The sequence below is a fragment of the Olea europaea genome, chromosome 15, assembly GCF_002742605.1.
Source record: "Olea europaea var. sylvestris chromosome 15, O_europaea_v1, whole genome shotgun sequence".
Classification (NCBI taxonomy): Eukaryota; Viridiplantae; Streptophyta; class Magnoliopsida; order Lamiales; family Oleaceae; genus Olea; species Olea europaea.
Window position 1 is genome coordinate 19,093,860 of NC_036251.1, and position 19,381 is coordinate 19,113,240.

A 19,381-nucleotide genomic window follows, 5' to 3' on the forward strand; every position below is an offset into this window, starting at 1 on the left:
ACTGTGAAAAGATCGTGTATGAGAACTTTTCAATTGATGATAATTTATGAAAGATTACTATTTTTTGTTGAATATTGGGTGTGATTTTTTATTGAACTTATTTTTTCTTATTGAAACTATATATTGTTTACTATTTTATAGATTCTAGTATGCATATCTTTCAAGTTCTGTATCCAATTCCTTTTTCTTGGGAAGAGCTGTATGTTTTCTATATATACCTACAAATCCTAGTCAAGACATGTGAAGATGTTATCCCACAATTTTTTATTTTGTGTCTACATGGTCAATGAGAATTCTGGGGGTATGATATTAATTGTCTTGTGGTCATGTATGTGTACATCTGTGTGTTTGTATCTCACAAGGTTGTGGCCTTTTGAACTAATTCATATTGATTACGACTTTGATTATTTAACACTACATATTTTTGTCCTCTCCCACTCTCGCATTTTGTTGAATATTTGGTGTATTTTTTATTGAAGCTCTGTTATAATATTCAATGTTTAACAAATAATTTAACAAGGATTCGATCATTTTCTGTGATTTATTAACGTGCATATGTGTAAGAATGAGTTGTTAAAGAAGAAGTAAAAATTTGTGACTCATGTTAAGCATATTTTTAAATTTTACCTAGAATCTATAAAATCCGTGAAAATCTTTTAAAATCTACAAAATAGAAATCCATTCAAATCTTATGAAATCTATTAAATTCTATCAAATTTCACGCAATCCATGAGAATTTATAAATATTAAGAAATCTATTAAACTCTAAAAGGGGGACACCCCCCGTAGTTTATTGGAAATTGCAGAAAGTTTATAGAATTTATTGGGCTGTAGTTTAAAATGTAGCCATTGCAAAACTTTGCACATGATAGGAATTTGCTAGAATTTAAAATGTAGTTTAATATGTTTCATTTATTGGACAGTTTCCATGGTTGATTATAACGGATAGATAGTCTGAATTAATAATAATGTTTTTTGAAAAGTGTCAATCAAGATTTTTTATTTTTATTTTTTATATATCCACTAGTTTAAACATATGGACAGTAATTTAAATTGTCATTATTTTATCGGTTAAACTTAATTTTTCATGAAAGATGAGACTTCAATTCAAACATTCACACCCCAAGTTGCATAGGAGCAAAAGCCTAAAGTTGGGCAAGAGTTTGAAAAAATTGAAGGTGCATATGAGTTTCATAACACATATACAAGAGATGCTGGATTTAGTGCTAGATTGTTTAATAGTAAAAAGAGGCTGGGCACGAGCGAAGTATTTTGGAAACAATTTGTTTGCTATAAAGAAGGAGAGAAAGATAATACATATCAGAAGAAGTTTAAACACATGGTTGAACGATCAGGCGAAAGACATAGGGGAGTCATTCGGGTGGGTTGCAAGGCTAAGTTAACTGTAGTCAGACCAAAATCATCTATAAATTGGATTGTTAGTAGCTTTGTGGAATCTCATAATCATGCACTCACAACTCCTACTAGAGTTCACTTATTAAGATCTCACCGGCATGATTCAAATGCCAAAAAGGCATTAATACAACATTTCTCAGAAGCAACTATATCCACAAGTCAACAGATAAGTTTGATGGAGATTGGATTTGGGGGTCCTCAAAATATTGGATGTACGAAGAAAGACATTAGAAATTATGAAAGAGATTTGAGAGAAGAAATGAAGGGAATTGATGTTGAGTCGTTGATTGAATTATTTTCATTAGAGAAGGAAGAAAATCCAGGCTTTTATTTTGATTATGATAGAGACAATGAAGGAAGATTGATTAGATGTTTTTGGTCTGATTCTTGCTCGAGTCGAGAATATAACTTTTTTGGTGATGTTGTAATTTTCGATACTACGTATAATACAAATAGATATGGGATGATTTTTGCTCCGTTGACTGGAGTCAATCACCATTTTCAAACTATAATATTTGGATGTGGGTTTTTAAGTGACGAGACAATAGAGTCATTTGCGTGGTCATTCAAATGTTGGTTGACTGCAATGCCTAAGGGTGCACCTCAACTGATCATCACAGACCAAGATCCTGCATTGACAAGAGCAATTGTCGAAGTTCTTCCAAATACTTTTCATCGTTATTGTATATGGCATATTCAAAATAAATTTTCTGAAAAACTGAATGCGATAATATATCGGGACAACTACGATTTGATGAAGAATATTATTTTAAATTTCGAGACTACTGAAGAGCTTGAAACCAATTGGTCAAATATGCTGCACTCTACTAAATTGATAGGTAATGATTGGCTTCATCAAATATATGAGTTGCGTGCTAGATGGGTCCCTACATTTGTTAAGCATATTTTTGCAACTGGAATGTCGAGCAACCAAAGAGCTGAAAGTTCTCATTCATTTCTCAAAAGGTACATTTCAAAGAAAAACTCATTGATGGATTTTATTATACGCTTTAACAGAGCACTTAGACATCAAAGACATCAAGAGTTGATGGCTAATCATTGTGATATTAATGAAAAATCAAAGTTGAAATCCTTGTGGCCAATGGAGGCACAAATGTTAAAAGTTTATACAAGAAAAGTTTTTCGAACTTTTCAAGATGAGATTTTTGAAAGTCAAGCTTACATTTTAAATACATTATGTGAAGATGAATCAAGTGTGACTTATATTATTGAAAGGGTTGATAAGTATTCTACATCAAGATCTCGAAAACTTATTCTCAGTAAGTTTTTAGATATTGTACATTGTAGTTGTCAACAGTTTGAATGTGAAGGAATTCCATGCAGACATATATTGGCTTACTTTAGGGTAAAAAAAAAAAGATTACAATTGCCAACTCAATATATTCTTCAAAGGTGGGCCAAAAGTGCAAAGATTAGTCAAGTGTGGGATAAAGATAATGAGGAACTAAATGACATTCCAAACCAATCATTGATGATAAGACATTCTAAACTATCTCAATTGTCTTCTATTGTGGTTGATGATGCATCTCTCACCGAGGAAGGAGCTAATCTCTTGGTGAATAGGTTGGAAGAGCTTCACAGAAAAATAAAAGAGATTAACATCGGCAATGGTATTGAAAAGGTATACATCGAACAAATGAGTATTGAAGAGCGTATAAATATCAATGAACCTCAACAAGTAAGAGCAAAGGGGTGCGGGAAAAGATTAAAAAACAAAAAAGACAACAGTGAGTAAAGAGAGTTTGTCAAAAGGATTTGGACTTCGTGGCCAATTACACGATAAACGAAATTGTCTAAAATTACTCCAAAGGTAGTTTCTATTTTATCATAACCTAGCTTAGATTTACTAATTTCGTTATTAATGTGTTAATGCAATTATTTTTCAGATCCTCTGGGTCCAAATGATGAAGTTCCCTATGATTTCATTTTAAAAAATTCATGTAAGCTATTGTATCTTCATTTGTGATAACTTATCTAGGTGCTGTATTTCTGATAGTATTCATGTAGGTCGATTGATTTACCTTTGATTAATTGACATATGGAAGCATTTTTTTTTCTGGCTGAAAGTATATACCTGCAGTGTTGAGAAATTATAAATTTTGTTTTGGGGTGTTGCTTGAAGCATTGAGACTCCTAGATAAACAAGTTCTCATCAACAATCCATCTGAGAGTTACACGGTGTTCTGACCAATCTTTGTAGTCATTTCTCACATGAAAGCTATGAGAAGTTTACAAGTTGAATTTATTCTATTTTAGGCAATTTAAGATTGTAGGTTTATTATGAAATTCTACTTTTCTTAATGTGTGAAATAGTGAATTGAGTCATTTCTGGTGGACATTTGTGCTCTAAATGTTCATTAAGTTGTCCTGATTCACCATATTTTAAACCTACATTGGCAGTAGAATAATGTGTTATGATGCTAAATCAAATGGAATGATGACAGGCCGTTTTCATTCTCTAACTGAACTCTGTTATAATGATTTTATCTTATGGAACTTCCAATCATGTTTCCATCTGACATATGTCTAAATATTATTGAAATAGCACTTGGATTTCAAGGCACGGGGTAACATTCTCTTTAAGTCTTTATTATCCCTTAAAAATGAGTGTACACGAAAACCAAATAAGCTTTAAAAATACAATGAAATCAATGAAAGAATTTGTTGTTGTTTATGCACTCACAACAACAAATTGAACACCACTGACGGATGAGAATGTAAGAGCCCTTAGTATCCACTTCAGCAGTATTCCTAACATAAAGAATGGTTAGAAGAAAGCAAAAATAAAAAATAGTTAGTACAAGAAAATAAAAGAAGAATAATGCAAGATTTTCGTAGATCTTAAAAATTGAAAACATCAATCTATATGTAGTTAAGACACCCTTTCAAATCGAACACAATGGATGGATGAGAATGTACAAGAGTCTTTGATATCCAATTCTGAAGTATACCAAGCACAAACAATGATTTGAAGAAAGCAAAAATCAAAATAGCAAGTACAAGAAAATAGCAGAATAATACAAGATTTTCATATATCTTAAAAAATGAACAAACAATTTATATGTACTTAATACACCCTAGAAGATACAAACCATCGTAAGAGTCACAATTATTCATAGTTATAACTTCATACTTGAATTCATGTGAAAGGAGGTGAAAAACTGGGAAAAAAATGAACAGGTGCATAAGCATGTGTTCTAGAACGTACCTGTGGACAATCGTCCTAAGCAGGAGAGATATGCCTCCTGGCATGCATGAATACATGGTGCATGTTGTTGCCAAGTCACCTACAAGATATGGGTAGCCACATCTAAGTTATTGGTGATTTCGACTTGTGCTCCTTTGTCCTCCATCATTCCAAACTTTCCCTAGATGGTTTTTCTATTCATGTACTCTTTTGGAATCCTACAATGTCAAAAACTAACGTAATTTAAAAAAAAAAAAAGTAGAAAGTTCTAAAAATCCTCCACCAATTTCAAAAAATGTCATTATGTAAAATCTCTCGTACACACTTACCAAGTTTACAAATAAATGAAGTTGTCTTTTGGATTTGAACCCCTACTTAGCGAAAACATTACAAACCAAGATGACAGGGTAGCTAAGCCATGAACCAGCGATCCTATGTGGGTAGTCAAATATACTTTGTTACATGTTGAAAAAATTATTGTCCATAGGGTTCTATATTAACCTAAAATGGCCATATTGCATGTCAGAGTGTCTAAAAGGTCCACGCACAAAACTCACGACTACGGTTCTTATTTAATGCATGAATCTGGCGATCATAGTCATTATTGCACAAGAAACAGAACATGTCATTTAACATAAATAGTTTGACATTTACACACAAGTTGTCACACTAATACCAGTGCATTTATTTTAAATTCTACAGCTGCCATATAAAAATTTCAAACATTTTTATCATGGTATTAGAGGATGAACCTCACACGGAAAAGAAGCCATGCCACCAATGTGCAGGCCTTAATAGATGTCGCCTCAACATCAGGTTCTATAGCATTTGCCTCGACAAAATTCCTAGCAACTGGAAGGAAGTCTCACTATACGAGGCATTGAACAAGTTTTTCTCATTATTAAAATTATGTCGTGCTCGTATTACATCATAATTCTTCTATTTAAGATATGTTCTAAGGTTTGTATCAAATTATTATCATTGATTATCTTCATCCCTACAATACAATTGCCTATTCTCTTTGCAGTCCTATAGATGTATTAGGTTTTATGTAATTGGCAATTCAATGAACAAAAAGACTGAAATAAATATGTTGTAAAAAGTTAAGGAGTTGGTTGCAATATTATATAGTCGAGTTAGGTAAGTTAGGATTCAAGCTCAGAATAAGGAAAGAAAAGACGCCATAATTTCGCTAGTCTATTGCCTGGATGTTGTTCCAGTGACAAAAACAGAAACCTCATCGCTTGCTCGTCATCCGTCTCTCACTCAAGCGACAGATCGTCGGTCGCCTATTGCTAGTTCCTCGCTCAAGTGATAGTGTTACGTGAGAAATCCTACTTCACATTTTTACAAAGTTTTATGCGACCCAAACTATCTAATTGCCTTCAACTATAAATACCCAATGCCTAACACGAATTTTGGGTGGTTGTTCATTTTGCCTCTTCTCTATAACACATTTATAGTAATCTTTGAAGATCCAAGAGCTTGTTCATGTTTTGATTCAATCCACTTACTCTTGAGATTACACAACCACAGATTGGGAGAACAACATCGAATCTATTGAATCTAAAACACCTACTTCCTAAACACACTTAGGAAGGGATTTTCTCAATTGAACTTTAGAGGCTGATAGAGGTTAAGAGAGGTTGGACTATAACCGCAAGAAAATTACAAAAGCTGGAGATTCTTAAAGTTCCACTTGGAAGAGATAATTACAGAAGATCAGAAAGCTGGTCGAGTCAGCAAATCTTAGAAAATACGAAAAGTCTAGTAGAATTGGCTAGACAGTATCCGATGTAAAGCTATATTGTCTATAGTGGAGGTAACTGGCTTGGTCCCAAAGTTTTTACCTAGTTTGGTTTCTCCGTCAACAATACTGATTTTGTTCATTGCTTTGATTATTGACTGTGACATTCAAACATAGGACAAATTTGACTTGTATGTAATACTATCTAAAAACTATTAAAAAGTGGCTTGTTGCTTTTAATAGAGTAATTCCGCACGTAAGGTCAAACTAATCTATAATCTAGATCATTCTAGCAGTATCCAGAGATTGTCAAGGGATACCTAGAACTTTTGAAGATGGATGATCATCTAATACTAGTTGTCTTCGTTGGCCCTTGATTTTCGCTTATTTGATACTAGCTTGTAAGATCAGTTGGTAAGCGGAGCTTTAAAATATAAAACTTTCTAGAAGTCACATCATGCTTATTCATAGAGTTAAGATCTGATGAAAGTAGAATAAACCTTTGTTTATTTAAGCCTCTGAAAAGTCTCTAGTTCATGGCCTATGATTATCTGTATTAGAGCTATTGGTTGGCTATAGGTCCTCGATTACTAAGCTCTTGAAGACCAATGAAAGTTGGTGGTTATCTTAGTAAAAATAGATTCATATTGGAAGACTAGCATCATAGATAAGTGTGCTTTAATTGTCACTATAAGTCCTCGACAATTTGGAGATGACAAGGAAGATAGATGTTCATATGTTTGCAATGATTCACGACAATCGCCTAACCGTAAGTTTTGGTAGGGATAATCACCATCAGAGTAAAATCTATAAGCATGCCGTGGATCTGGTATACAATTTGAAAGGTTTCATTCCCTAGGAGATGTTCTCTATCATATTTGATTACTCAATGAGGGAGTTGAGGCCATATTAGATCATTTCTATTAATTCATAGAGAACTATACTTAAAGATACAATGAAGGAGTTGAGGTCATAACTAGGTCTTTCTCCATAAATTCATTGAGGATTATTGATATTCTATTATACTAGAGACCCAGTAAGATAATTGAGGTCATATCTATGTCTTTCTCCATTAACTCATCAAGTAATGTTGGTTTTGTTATATTTGAAGATCCCAATAGGTGATTTAAGCTCCTATATATGCCTCTCTTCATTAACGCATATGGGGATATTTATATAAGGTCTCGTCAAGGAGGATAAGCTAAGAACTTGAATTGGACTTATGTTTCTCTGCCCTTCGCTAGTCAAATTTATTGGGATTAGAAAGGATATCTCCTATAAACTTTAAAAAAAATGTAGATGGTTTGATAATCTAAGAACCAATCTTGGACATACACCTTTAATGTGTACAAATAAATTATCGAGGGATTGAAAAGAATATCTCCTATAAATATAAAACCTAGAGGAGAGTTAAGCTAAGAATCCAGCATAGACTTCTTTAATTTGTACGAAAAAATTTATCTTGGAATTAAAAATCGCATTAAAAATAAGTCACGAATTGAAAGAGTAGTCAGGACCGAAATTCTTACGACAAAAAGTCTCCTATATAAGATTTCGGATTGTAAAAATGTATGGGGTAGGATTTCATATCAAATATCAAGGATAGAAAGAATATCTCTGATCAAAAGGACCATTATTAATAGATATTGAATTATTATTGGATTTCTTTTATATACGAAGCTTACACTTTTAATGAGATTCGAGAGGTCGGTTGATGTTGCTCCAGATAGTGTAACAGAGGCTACAAACATTGTACCTATAGTTGTTGTCTCCATCGATGCTCCGTTGATTGATGATGCCATCCTTGCTGAACCGTTGAAGACTGTTGATCTCCCTACGTAGACCTCAATCGTTGAGACTGAAGATGCCTAGTGTAAACACTAAGACACCATTCACATGATCCGGTCGCAAGAGAGGTAAGAAGGGTGTGTAGTATGTGTACACTGCAATTCCCATATTTTTGTTCATGGTACGAACTGGCTGTCCTACATTTTGTGGATGCAAACTTGTGGTTTATATGTTAGTGGTATATTCCGAAGGTTGTATGCTGAAAACGGTTTATAACTTTATTATTTCCTATAATGAACTTGCATTATGCGCTAGTAAATATTCAGACTATTTGCAGTTGTCCAAAACATCTATTTTTTCAGTCGAAAAACATTATAGACTGAATTTGGTTATAATAACTTCGATTGCTATTTTATGTCTTCACATCTTCATTCTCATTATGTTACCTTACCTACTGTTATGTACTAATCGTTTTCCACATGGTTGTCCATGGTTTGAAAATATTCTTGATGGAGATTCATATGTTGATAGAAAGTGTAAATATTTTACTGGCATACATTCATATGATTAGGTGACAGTTGATTAGATTTCATAAACAGTTGCCATGTATTGTGTTCATTGATGTATTTTGTTCTTTTCATAGTCGAACTGTCATTCTACACAAATGAAATATTAAGTGTCGAGATATACGGGCATTTCATATCCGGAACTACACGTCAAATGTCAATGTTCTAATGAAATGTCGAGAAATAATATACTTCAGTTGAAATATCGTTCTATACAAATGTAATGTCAAATGTCCAGATTAGCAGGCATTTAATGTCGAGAACTTTATGTCAAATGTTAAGAAATGAATGAAATGTCGAGAAATATATTGTTTCAATATAAATGTTAATGCCACACGTATTTTTGTAGAGCGTAAAAATTCGGTACTCATTCATTTAATTAGTTTCAATAATATGTGAACATGTGTGTGATTGTGTGTGATTATGTATATGAAATTAATTAAAGAACTAAAAGAAAATATAAATTATATATTTTGAAACCCTTACCAATGACAACCAAAAAAAATTCTTTCTTTCGTTATCCTACTCGAACATAAAAAGAGGAGATGCAAGGAAAATTTGATTAACTCGGTTAGTTTTAATAAACTAAAGAGATTTGTCAAACCTTTTTTTGGTAAATATAAAATTTTATACATAAAAACTTCAATAGAAATTATTGGACAAGGTAAATAGAGGTTCATATAAACGTTAATAAAGTTTGAACTAAAAATGTTTTATTTATATCACAAAACGAAAAGAATTAAAAAGAATTTTTAATTGAACAAAAAATTATTTACAATATGAAGGAAAAATGGGTGATATAACAATTTTCAAAAATAATTTCATAAATTAAACAAAAAAGTTACGAATATTAAATATTAAATAAAGAACATATACATAATATTTAATTAAATTTGAAAAAAAAAATTTTAGCATAAAGAGAAAATAAATACAAAAATTATAAATCTGAAAAAAAAATTTCATTTAAATAAAAAAATGAACAAAGTGATGGAGAGAAACATCTCCATTTAGAGAACAACTTCTCCATAACATGGAGACTCTCTTTACATATTGGAGACTGTTATGGAGAAGATTTTCTTTTCTCCATTTATTTTAATTTATTGTTTTTATATTAAAAAAAATTTCGATTCAAAATTCTTTTTAATTCTTTTCTCTTTATGATAAAATTTAATTATTTCAATTTTAATTAAATAATATTTATATATTCTTTATTTAATTTTGTAACTTTCTTTTGTTTAAATCATTTTATTTTTATTATATTTTTTTATGTCGAGAAATGTCTAAAATGTATAGAACTCTAGGACATGATATATATCCATAATGTGTGAAAAAGATTCAATTATCACAACACAACAAGCGAGTATATTGACTATACACAGAATCTATAAAAAAAAAAACATTCAATTATCATAACACAACAAAATTCTTTCTGACATTCACTCATTTTTACACAATTAGCTAGGATTTATCGCATGCACTCACTTGCACACTTTTAGCTAGAGTCTTCTTTTCACATTCACTCATTATCTTCACATTTACTTTCTCATCCACACATTTAGCTAGAGTTCATTGTCACGTTCACTCATTCTCTACACATTTTAACTAAAGTCTCATTCTCACATTCACTCTGAAACACATTTAGCTGGAAAGATTCAACATATTCACTCAAAAAAGGTGCTCACTTGATCGGAAAAGGTAAGCAATTCAAAATATATGTTCAAGGTTTATGCTAATTAGTAATAAGTTGAATATTGTCAAAAAAAAAACATGTTTTCATGACACGAGAATACAATTTAGTCGGAAAAAATTGGTCTCCGTTTGTCAGAGAGACCACCGTCTTCGTGAAAATCGGAGACAATATCTCTGTATCATGGAGACATGGTGTCACGCTCCGTGATCTGTGTTTGTGTACTTTTTTTTTTTTGAACCCACCCTTATGATTAGTATGTTTTAGTATATGTATAAATAAAAATATTAGATTTGTTTAAAAATATTAATTCTTGAACAATTTTACACTTAATTTTAGTTTGTTTTAGTATATTAGATGTGTAAAAAAAATTATATTTGCCTGAAAATATTAATTATTGAATAATTTTACACTTTAATAGTAATTTGTTTTAGTATATTAGACATGTAAAAAAAATGTCCTTATTTGCTTGAAAATATTAATTCTTGAATAATTTTGCACTTACTTTTAGTATATTTAGTATACAAGATGTGTAAAAATAAATTATTAGATTTGTTTGAAAATATTAATTCTTGAATAATTTTGCACTTACTTTTAGTATATTTAGTATACAAGATGTGTAAAAATAAATTATTAGATTTGTTTGAAAATATTAATTCTTGAATAATTTATGCAGATGTCTTTAGAATACATTCTCTCTCCAAACCAATGATTTTCTGCTACTATCATTCAGTATCCAAATCACGAATACCTTAAAGATTTTGTAGAATTCATAGATGCAAATCAACAATGTTCTTTAATATATAGTAATTTTTATGGAGTTATTGACAGAGGAGAAGAAGAACAATTAGTAGTGAGTTGGTACACGAATTTATAATGAGACTTGTACATTTTGACAAAAATAATGAACTTTGGGTACGATTAGATGACCATGTTGCTAGGTTTGGCATGCAAGAATTTTACCTCATTACTGGACTACCTTGCCATGAACCATCCATAGATATTGATTATAATAACGATCGTTTTAGAAATCAATACTTCAATGGTGTGAAAAGAATTAGCAATAGAATGCTTTTTGAACCTTTCCACATGTGTGAAGATGAAGAATATAAATTTAAGCTGTGATTAGTTATGTTGGTGGAGTGTGTATTGAAACCAACTGCAAGACAAATTGATTATAGAACTCTAGGCATTGTTAAATATCTTGATGAATTCCTTACGTATCCATAGGGCTGTAAAGTATATTTTGTTTTGTTAAATTCATTGAAAGAGTCACAATTGAAAAGAATACTAAGGATGCAATAGAACCAACAAACATAATGTAAGTATGCAGTACAAGGCTATCCACTTGCATTTCAGGTGTTTTGTTTCTATTCTAATTATTGACGTATTACGTATAATTTCTTTGTACAAAAAATAAATTATATACATCGACATTTATCTTTAATTATATTACAGTATTGGATATATGAAGTATTCCTACATATTGGACAAAAATTTGGACGTTGTAGATACCAAATGGCGCAGAGTTCACGAATGTACAAGTGAGGCCTAATACAATACTCAAGGAATCGAATGCTAAGTAATTTTTGGATACTAAAGAGGTTTGAATTTTTTCTTTTCAATGTAGAATGATATTCGCATTTAATTATTAAAAAGTTAAATTTAACAAATTGATTCTGATAGTTTATTATGATTACGGATTGAAGTCATTGCAATGCTGCGACATATGGAAGAAGAATTACAAATACCGTGGTACACAACTCTTTCACTGCCAACTGACAATGAACATAGTATATTAGATGTCATTGTCAATGGAGAATTAGATAATGTAGCACAACCAATACCGAATAACATCCGTGTGCAAGAAACGACCAGTCGTGGTACATAGAGAACTTCAACTAGAGTTGGGCCTAATTCTGCTTCTGGTGTCTCTAGATACATAACTGAAGATTGAATGAAAGAAATGTTGGGTATGTACAGGTAGCATACAATATCAGATGAATCCGATCTATGTGGCAACTTGAAGACAAAATTTGTTGAAGAATCAAGAGCCCTAAACTATGCGATCCTTGAAAACCAAGAGCAGCTATTCGAATAACACAACAAATCGTTGCAAGATTAAATGCAATCTGGTATGCATTCTTACATGGATTATTCTCTATTAAATTTATTTAACACTCATATTGCCCAAGAATCGCAAAAACAAGAAGCCCATTATCAGGCAATTCTCCAAAGGTAAGAAAAATTATTTCAATAACAACAAGATCACATGTAGTCTTATGTTGATACCAGTTTATGTTCTGTGAGATTTTACATTGACGAAAAGAATGAGAATATGCTAAACAGATTATGTATCTGGGAATTCAACATGGAAGCCATTATAGGTTCCATGCAGCAAGATGTTTCTCCCCATGCAAGTCCAAATCCTACTGATCAACCACAGGAGACATCAATGTCTCAACAAATCGAAAGTGTTGGAAGGTAGAGAAGAGAAAGGTAAAAGAAGAGGAAATACACACAGTCTTTATCATCCACAGGTCATCATTTAGAAGACTACGACATGAAAAAGTACAAAAAAATTAGAGATTGGATATCGACAAATCAATCTAGGTAATAAATTTAACTCATTCTTATTAGTCCGAATTCTAAACATTATTATATCAATGTAAAAAATTCTCTGTTCATTTATTTGACAATAATTTAAATTATGTTATATAATGCATATTTGGACGATGGCAGTGGTAATGTCTATGGAAGGGACATGCTGAAAACTTCAATGGATCTAATGAAAGATCTGAATATTGTGGTGAGTGAATGTTTGCAATCACAATCAATTTGATTTCATAGTTAATATATATAATATATGTTACATGTATTATTTCATTAGCATATTAAGTTGGAGCTGAAATTATTGAAATGACATATGAATGAAGGTTGTACTCTCGTCAATAAATAATATGCAATTTTGGACTTTCAATTTGAAGAGGAGTGTTCTCATTAAATGAGGTAGCAATTGGACTTTCAAATGAAAAATCAGAGAGGTGAATCGGATGGAACTCGCCTATAAGACTACATCAATGGTAGATTGCTTGTAACTTGTCATTAGTGGATGGGGGTGCAAGTATGTATTAGTTCCAAGCAATGAATGTTATCTTTTTCTGGTTAACATTCCTGAAGGAAATTCCAGATATACAACTGCAGTAATAATGTTTACACACCAGATGCAATCAAGATACACGCAGAAGCAACGTGCACTTTGGTTGAAGGATTATTTCAGTGCTCAGCCCTTTCCACCAGACGAGATATAAATAAATATAGAAATGAATGAATGATGCAGGAGATTATACCTTATCTACTATGTGCGAACAATGAGTGAGCATTTCAACTCTTGTTATTTCTACTGTAGTTAATTTCTTGTATATACTAATTTAGACTGACTTAAAACCATTTCTTGTACATGCCAAATTGTGTAATGTTTGTACTCAAATATATATAATGCTTCGTTCTAGGGCATCCAATAGAATCAATTTCAACATATAGGATGTCACTATACAGACGAAAAATTGCAGTAGATCTTTGTCATAACGAATACTTTCTTCATTCCCGATAGTGAAAAAGTTGTAGTGGCTAACTGTACATTGATTATGTGACTGCTGATTATATTTCACCACCCGTGTCCATGAACAATTATTTGTTACTGTATTTATGTGTTTCTTATGCTTGTACTATCGTTCTAGATAAATGTAATGTCAAGTGTCAAGATATGCAGACATGTAATATCAAGAACTACACGACAAATGTCAAGAAATGTATGAAATGTCGAGAAATGTCCCGTTTCCTGTTTCGGTACAAATGTTAATGCAGTATCTAATGTAAGTTCAATTGCCCAATAATCGGATTATGAATGTCGATAACAACTTTCAAAGTGTTGAAACGACATGAAATGTCATGAATTGTATTGATTTTCCTTTTTCACTCAATATTTTTCTACTTTTGGGACTACACATTTTCCAATAAATACTATTCGAAGTATTAACAATGAAATGAAAATAAGCCAAATGGAGGCTAAGATTGACTAATAGGACAAGCATGGGATATTATGAGGACACAACATGTCAATCAAATGTAAATACAAGTATGTGGAGTTGGTGTGAGGACTTTTAATGCAGTAATGCACACGTCATTGTCCACTATAAAAAAAAGGAATTGGCTTCAATATGCAAGCATGGTTATTTGAACAAAATATTAACGTGAATAAGTTCTTTCAGTGAATGTCTTCATCAACTGAATGGACTCCACATATTGATGTTGTCATAAACATATCTTTACCCAGCTCTTCAGCAGCCAACCCCATCATCATCGACTCGGAAGACGACGAAGAAATCACTGTCATTTTTCCATATGTTCCTCAAGCAACGAACTGCCATCATAAGGTTTGCCTTCACCCCATTCTGTTCCATAATCTAATCGACGAAATTGAGCCGCTGGAAGTTGGAGATAGTGATCATAACGCTGAGTGTAAGAACATACCAATGGAGGTCCCACCAGAAGCAGACCAAGCCTTGTGGACGACAATTTCGGGACGGTTCCAATCAAAAATGATAACGTGATAGTGAAAAGCTTCGATGATGACGATAACAATGACAGTGTTATGTCCTCTTTCTCGGTTATGGAGTACATATAGAAGGTTTGATTATAAATCTAAAATGTCTAAGCATATCCAATGAAATATGTATATGTATATGGATAATGGATAATTTTTGTGGTGACGACCAATTTGTATGTACAGTGACCTCAAATATGCACATAGTGGTTTTCTGCTTTTGTTGTGACAGCTATTTAGTATGGCTAGTGACCTAAGAAAACGAGTCATGCATGGCTTCCTTTTGTATCCATTACCAAATTGTGTATATAATAACGAAGAAAATTACAGTACTAAAGCAGTTATTGACTTTCGTCTTCATGAAATGACGTGGTAATAAAATTGAACCCTATCGATGACATTTGGAAACGAAATGATAGAAAGCAAGTAGTGCTCAAAAATCTATTGAACACATAGATAATACATGTTAGCGAATCATTTCATACAAAAAATCGAACTCTACCAATTACATTAGGAAAGAAAATGATAGAAAGCATGAAATGTACAAAAATCTATTAAATGCATGGATAATCCATGTTAGAAAATGATTTCATATACAAAATACACTGGTAATTCAAGTGCACATATTACTTCTCAGTGTCAGGTTTCTACATGTTTGTCTATTGTGTCCGGAACCACCACATTGGCCACACTTTCAGGAGCTGTAGACTGTTTAGCTCTTGACCTTCTACGTTGAGTAAGAAGGCGACCTGGTGCTATACGTATATTTGGAGACAAAATGTTGATGGAACTAATAGTATTGGGAACAACCCAATCTGTCTCCATTCCAACGGGGTAAAGAAGTTCGGTGTACGAAACATGACAACACTCCGTGGTGTAGTAACGATAGCACCAAATCATACGGTGATATATCTTTTGAGCATGCAGCGCGAGACGCATGTGCATATGGAATTTGTCGCATCTGAAACTCTCGGCATGAACGTGTCTTACCTAAAAGGTCGATAGTATATATTTCTGCACCTGTGCCAACCTCAAAAACGAGTTCATCCAAATTTCGTACTTCTAAGGTTGCACCGGCGTCAAAAGATTGTCTCAATTCCCCCTCCATTTTTTATGTCAAGGCAATATGACAGTTGGTAGATGCGTTTCTCCACTCGAAGAACCATTGTTGCATTAATGTCGTAATGTGTTGGACGGATGAGGTTATAGAGAAACTTCATTGTTGCCTGAGGACTTAATTCAATGACTCTACAATGTTATTAGTCATGACATTGTATCGATTATCAACAAAATTTGCCCGCGACCAGGTGGATGGACAGCACATTCCAAATAAGATGCAACTACTGGCCGAATGGTCCGAATCTGTCTCATTATTTGCTGGAATTCCAATACGCGATGTGCTAGTGCTACACTTTTGAAAAAGAATATGACGTTTCGACTGCTAACCTAGAAATAATATTTTTCTCGATATGCCATATGCAAGCACCATGGTGCGAAAGCCAGAAAAGCATCGTAATTGCTCGCTTAATGTTGTTCTTCCTGTCGGATACAAACACTAGTTGATTTGAATCATCGACAATATCTTTCAACTTCGTGAAGAACCAATACCATGATGCATTTGTGTCCCCATCGATAACACCCTAAGGAATATGATATATTTGCATGTTGGCATCTTGCACTGTAGCCACTATTAGTGTTCCCTTATACCGACCCTTCAAATGACTCCCGTCAATGCAAATTATCGATCTCATGTGCTCTCGAAAACCACGTATGCTCGGCCCGAATGCTAAGAAAAAGTACAAGAACCTGTTATTGGGGTCGAGCTCAATATGTGCGACGGTTCCTGGGTTTCTCTTAGTTAACATGTGACAGTATAAAGACAATTTTTGATAACTCTCTTCAGGTGAATCGTGAAGAATTCAAAGTCCCTTCTCTTTACCCTGCCACGCTTTACTGTAACTAATTCATACGCCTAACTTACGTTGTATATCCTCGACAATGCCGGTGGGAACGTATGGTTGGTTTTCATCGGCCAATCGTCTGGTAATGTGATGCCCAATCAGTGCACTTGTTCCATGAATTCGTGTATTCCATCGAACGTCCAAAGATCATGCGTGCTCAAGTATGTACCTTCAAATATTAAAGAAGTCTGTATTTTTTATCCTGGAGGCTCGCAGTAGCCAATGGCACGTGGTGTCGACGCAGCACACAGTAAGAGATCTAGGATTAGACTTTTTAACCTTGAAATGAAATTTCTCTGTCAAAGCATTTAGTGGAAGCCTTGTGTGCAACTGTTTCTTGGTAAAGAATATCTGATTCTCGTGAATTTCCTCTTGATCGATCGACTGAATTGTATTTTCAATATACAAATTCCCTTCACCTAAACCTACATCCGTGTTATGAATCATTTCTGGCTCTTATAGTTCGCACACACTGACTGCATCGCGTGCATCTTCTATTGGAAAGGACATGTCATCCTTGACATACAATTCTTGTTCTCTAGCATCATATTCATCTGCAATTACACACAAAGTTGCTTGTGTGAACAGAAATGTACCATTGCAAAGCCTCATTGTCGACTACATCAACAGGGGATACGTTCATGTTTGGAACTTTAAATTTTAGTTGAATCCGAAACTGTAGTCTATCAATATTGAGCTTCTCAAATAATTTATGTACAAGCTCTGAATATTCAATGTTGACGAATTTATCACGGTAGAAGACGACGAATCTTATAACATCAACCATATCTGCATGCCATAAACAAAAAATAGTATCAACTAATAACGAATACCTCAAATGAATATGCTAATTATCCGTGAGCAATATACAAAAAATATTCCCTAATTTCGTAATGGTATTTGTAATGTTACTCTCGACGTTATTACATGTTGAGAATGGCATTAAAAGTAACATTTTCGACGTTTGTAATTGGAGAGAACAACATTTCAAGTACCATTCTCGACGTCTGTAAATTGTCGAGAGTGACATGACCGATTCCACTTCACCATATGCATTTATCATCTTCTTAGTTTTCAACCACCGTTTTTGCAAAAAAATTATGCTACAATTAATGACGTTTTAACTATAGGAGTATCTTCAATTATTATGTAACTAAGTAATGTAAGAATGTTATGACAAATATTTACTACTTATTTTGACAATCTACCACATTGAAATCAAATATATAAGAACAATTACTACAAACCACTTCTCAATAAACATCAAATAATAAAGGAAAATACCTTCTACCTAGAAATGAAGAGAGCCTAGTCAACTTCAAATTTCTATGACATTAAATTTATCGCCATAAACAAATTATTTTTTTCTTTTAGAGTACAAACCATAAATTTCTTTCTGGTTATTAATGCTTACTATTTCACATTTTTCAATTTTTCTAAAATAATTTGTTAATATTTAAAGAAAAGTACAGACAAGTGGACGAGCATAGGTAATAGCAAAAGTTATTATGGCTTATCATGGAAGCCATTGTTTTCTCGAGATCAGTGTTAACTTGCAAAAGAAAAGTTGAGAATTATTTATTCTTTCATCAAGGGTAAAATAGAGAATTTGATACTAAATTTGGCCATTTTTGTAAAGATTATCAAAAGTTGACATTTTTGAATTGAGATATGTAAGATTGGACATTTTTGCAAATGCCTTGAACTGAAAATAATGTAGAAATGCATCATTATATAAATTCTCGCAAAAGATAATTCGAACTAAAAGTTCGAAAGATAGTTTATTTAAAGAATTTATAGACCAAAATGATTAACAATATCTCACCCGCCAATTTTAAATTCTAAATAAAATACACACAAATTTATTGTCCCATCTCTCATCATATACATACACAATACTAGGGATACAAATTGGCTAGTGTGTCGGGTTGAGTTCGAGTCGGCCCATTTGGCTCGCAGACCGGCTTGAAATTTTTAAAAAAGCAGCTGACAACTAGCTTGAAAGGTAGTAGCCAGCATCCCTCTGCCTTCATGAAAAGGGGGAAAAAAAATAAAAAATAGAAAGAATCAAGCCGACTCTGCTCGACTCGGGCAAAGGTAGTAGCCAGTTGCTTTCATGAGGAAAAAAAGAGAGCCGAGCCGAAAGCTCGGATTGAGCCTCGATTTTCTAGCCGAGCTTTTGTTCGGTTCGGTTTGAGCAAAAAAAAAAGCCTGACTTAAAAAATTTGAGTAGAGCCCGAACTTTGATTTTCGACTCACGAATAGACTCGATTTGTTGACATCCTGCACAATACACTTCATATGGATACGTGTATACTTATAGAATGTTCGTGTATATATCGTTGACAATGACGGACAACCATTCCCACGATAATAAAGCAGCTGTTCAACCTTAATCTATT

At 32.9% G+C, this 19,381-nt stretch overlaps 1 protein-coding gene across 1 annotated transcript in view; it reads left to right on the plus strand.

Moving 5' to 3' along the window:
- Positions 1-3,624, plus strand: part of LOC111411340 (protein FAR1-RELATED SEQUENCE 5-like) — a 10,682-nt gene extending 7,058 nt beyond the window's left edge. The window contains exons 5-8 of the mRNA XM_023041881.1: positions 1,136-1,698; positions 1,873-3,164; positions 3,324-3,377; positions 3,518-3,624. Coding sequence (XP_022897649.1) covers positions 1,136-1,698; positions 1,873-3,164; positions 3,324-3,377; positions 3,518-3,624 — 2,016 coding nt within the window. The remainder of the gene's footprint in view (positions 1-1,135; positions 1,699-1,872; positions 3,165-3,323; positions 3,378-3,517) is intronic.
- The last annotated feature ends 15,757 nt before the right edge of the window (positions 3,625-19,381 follow it).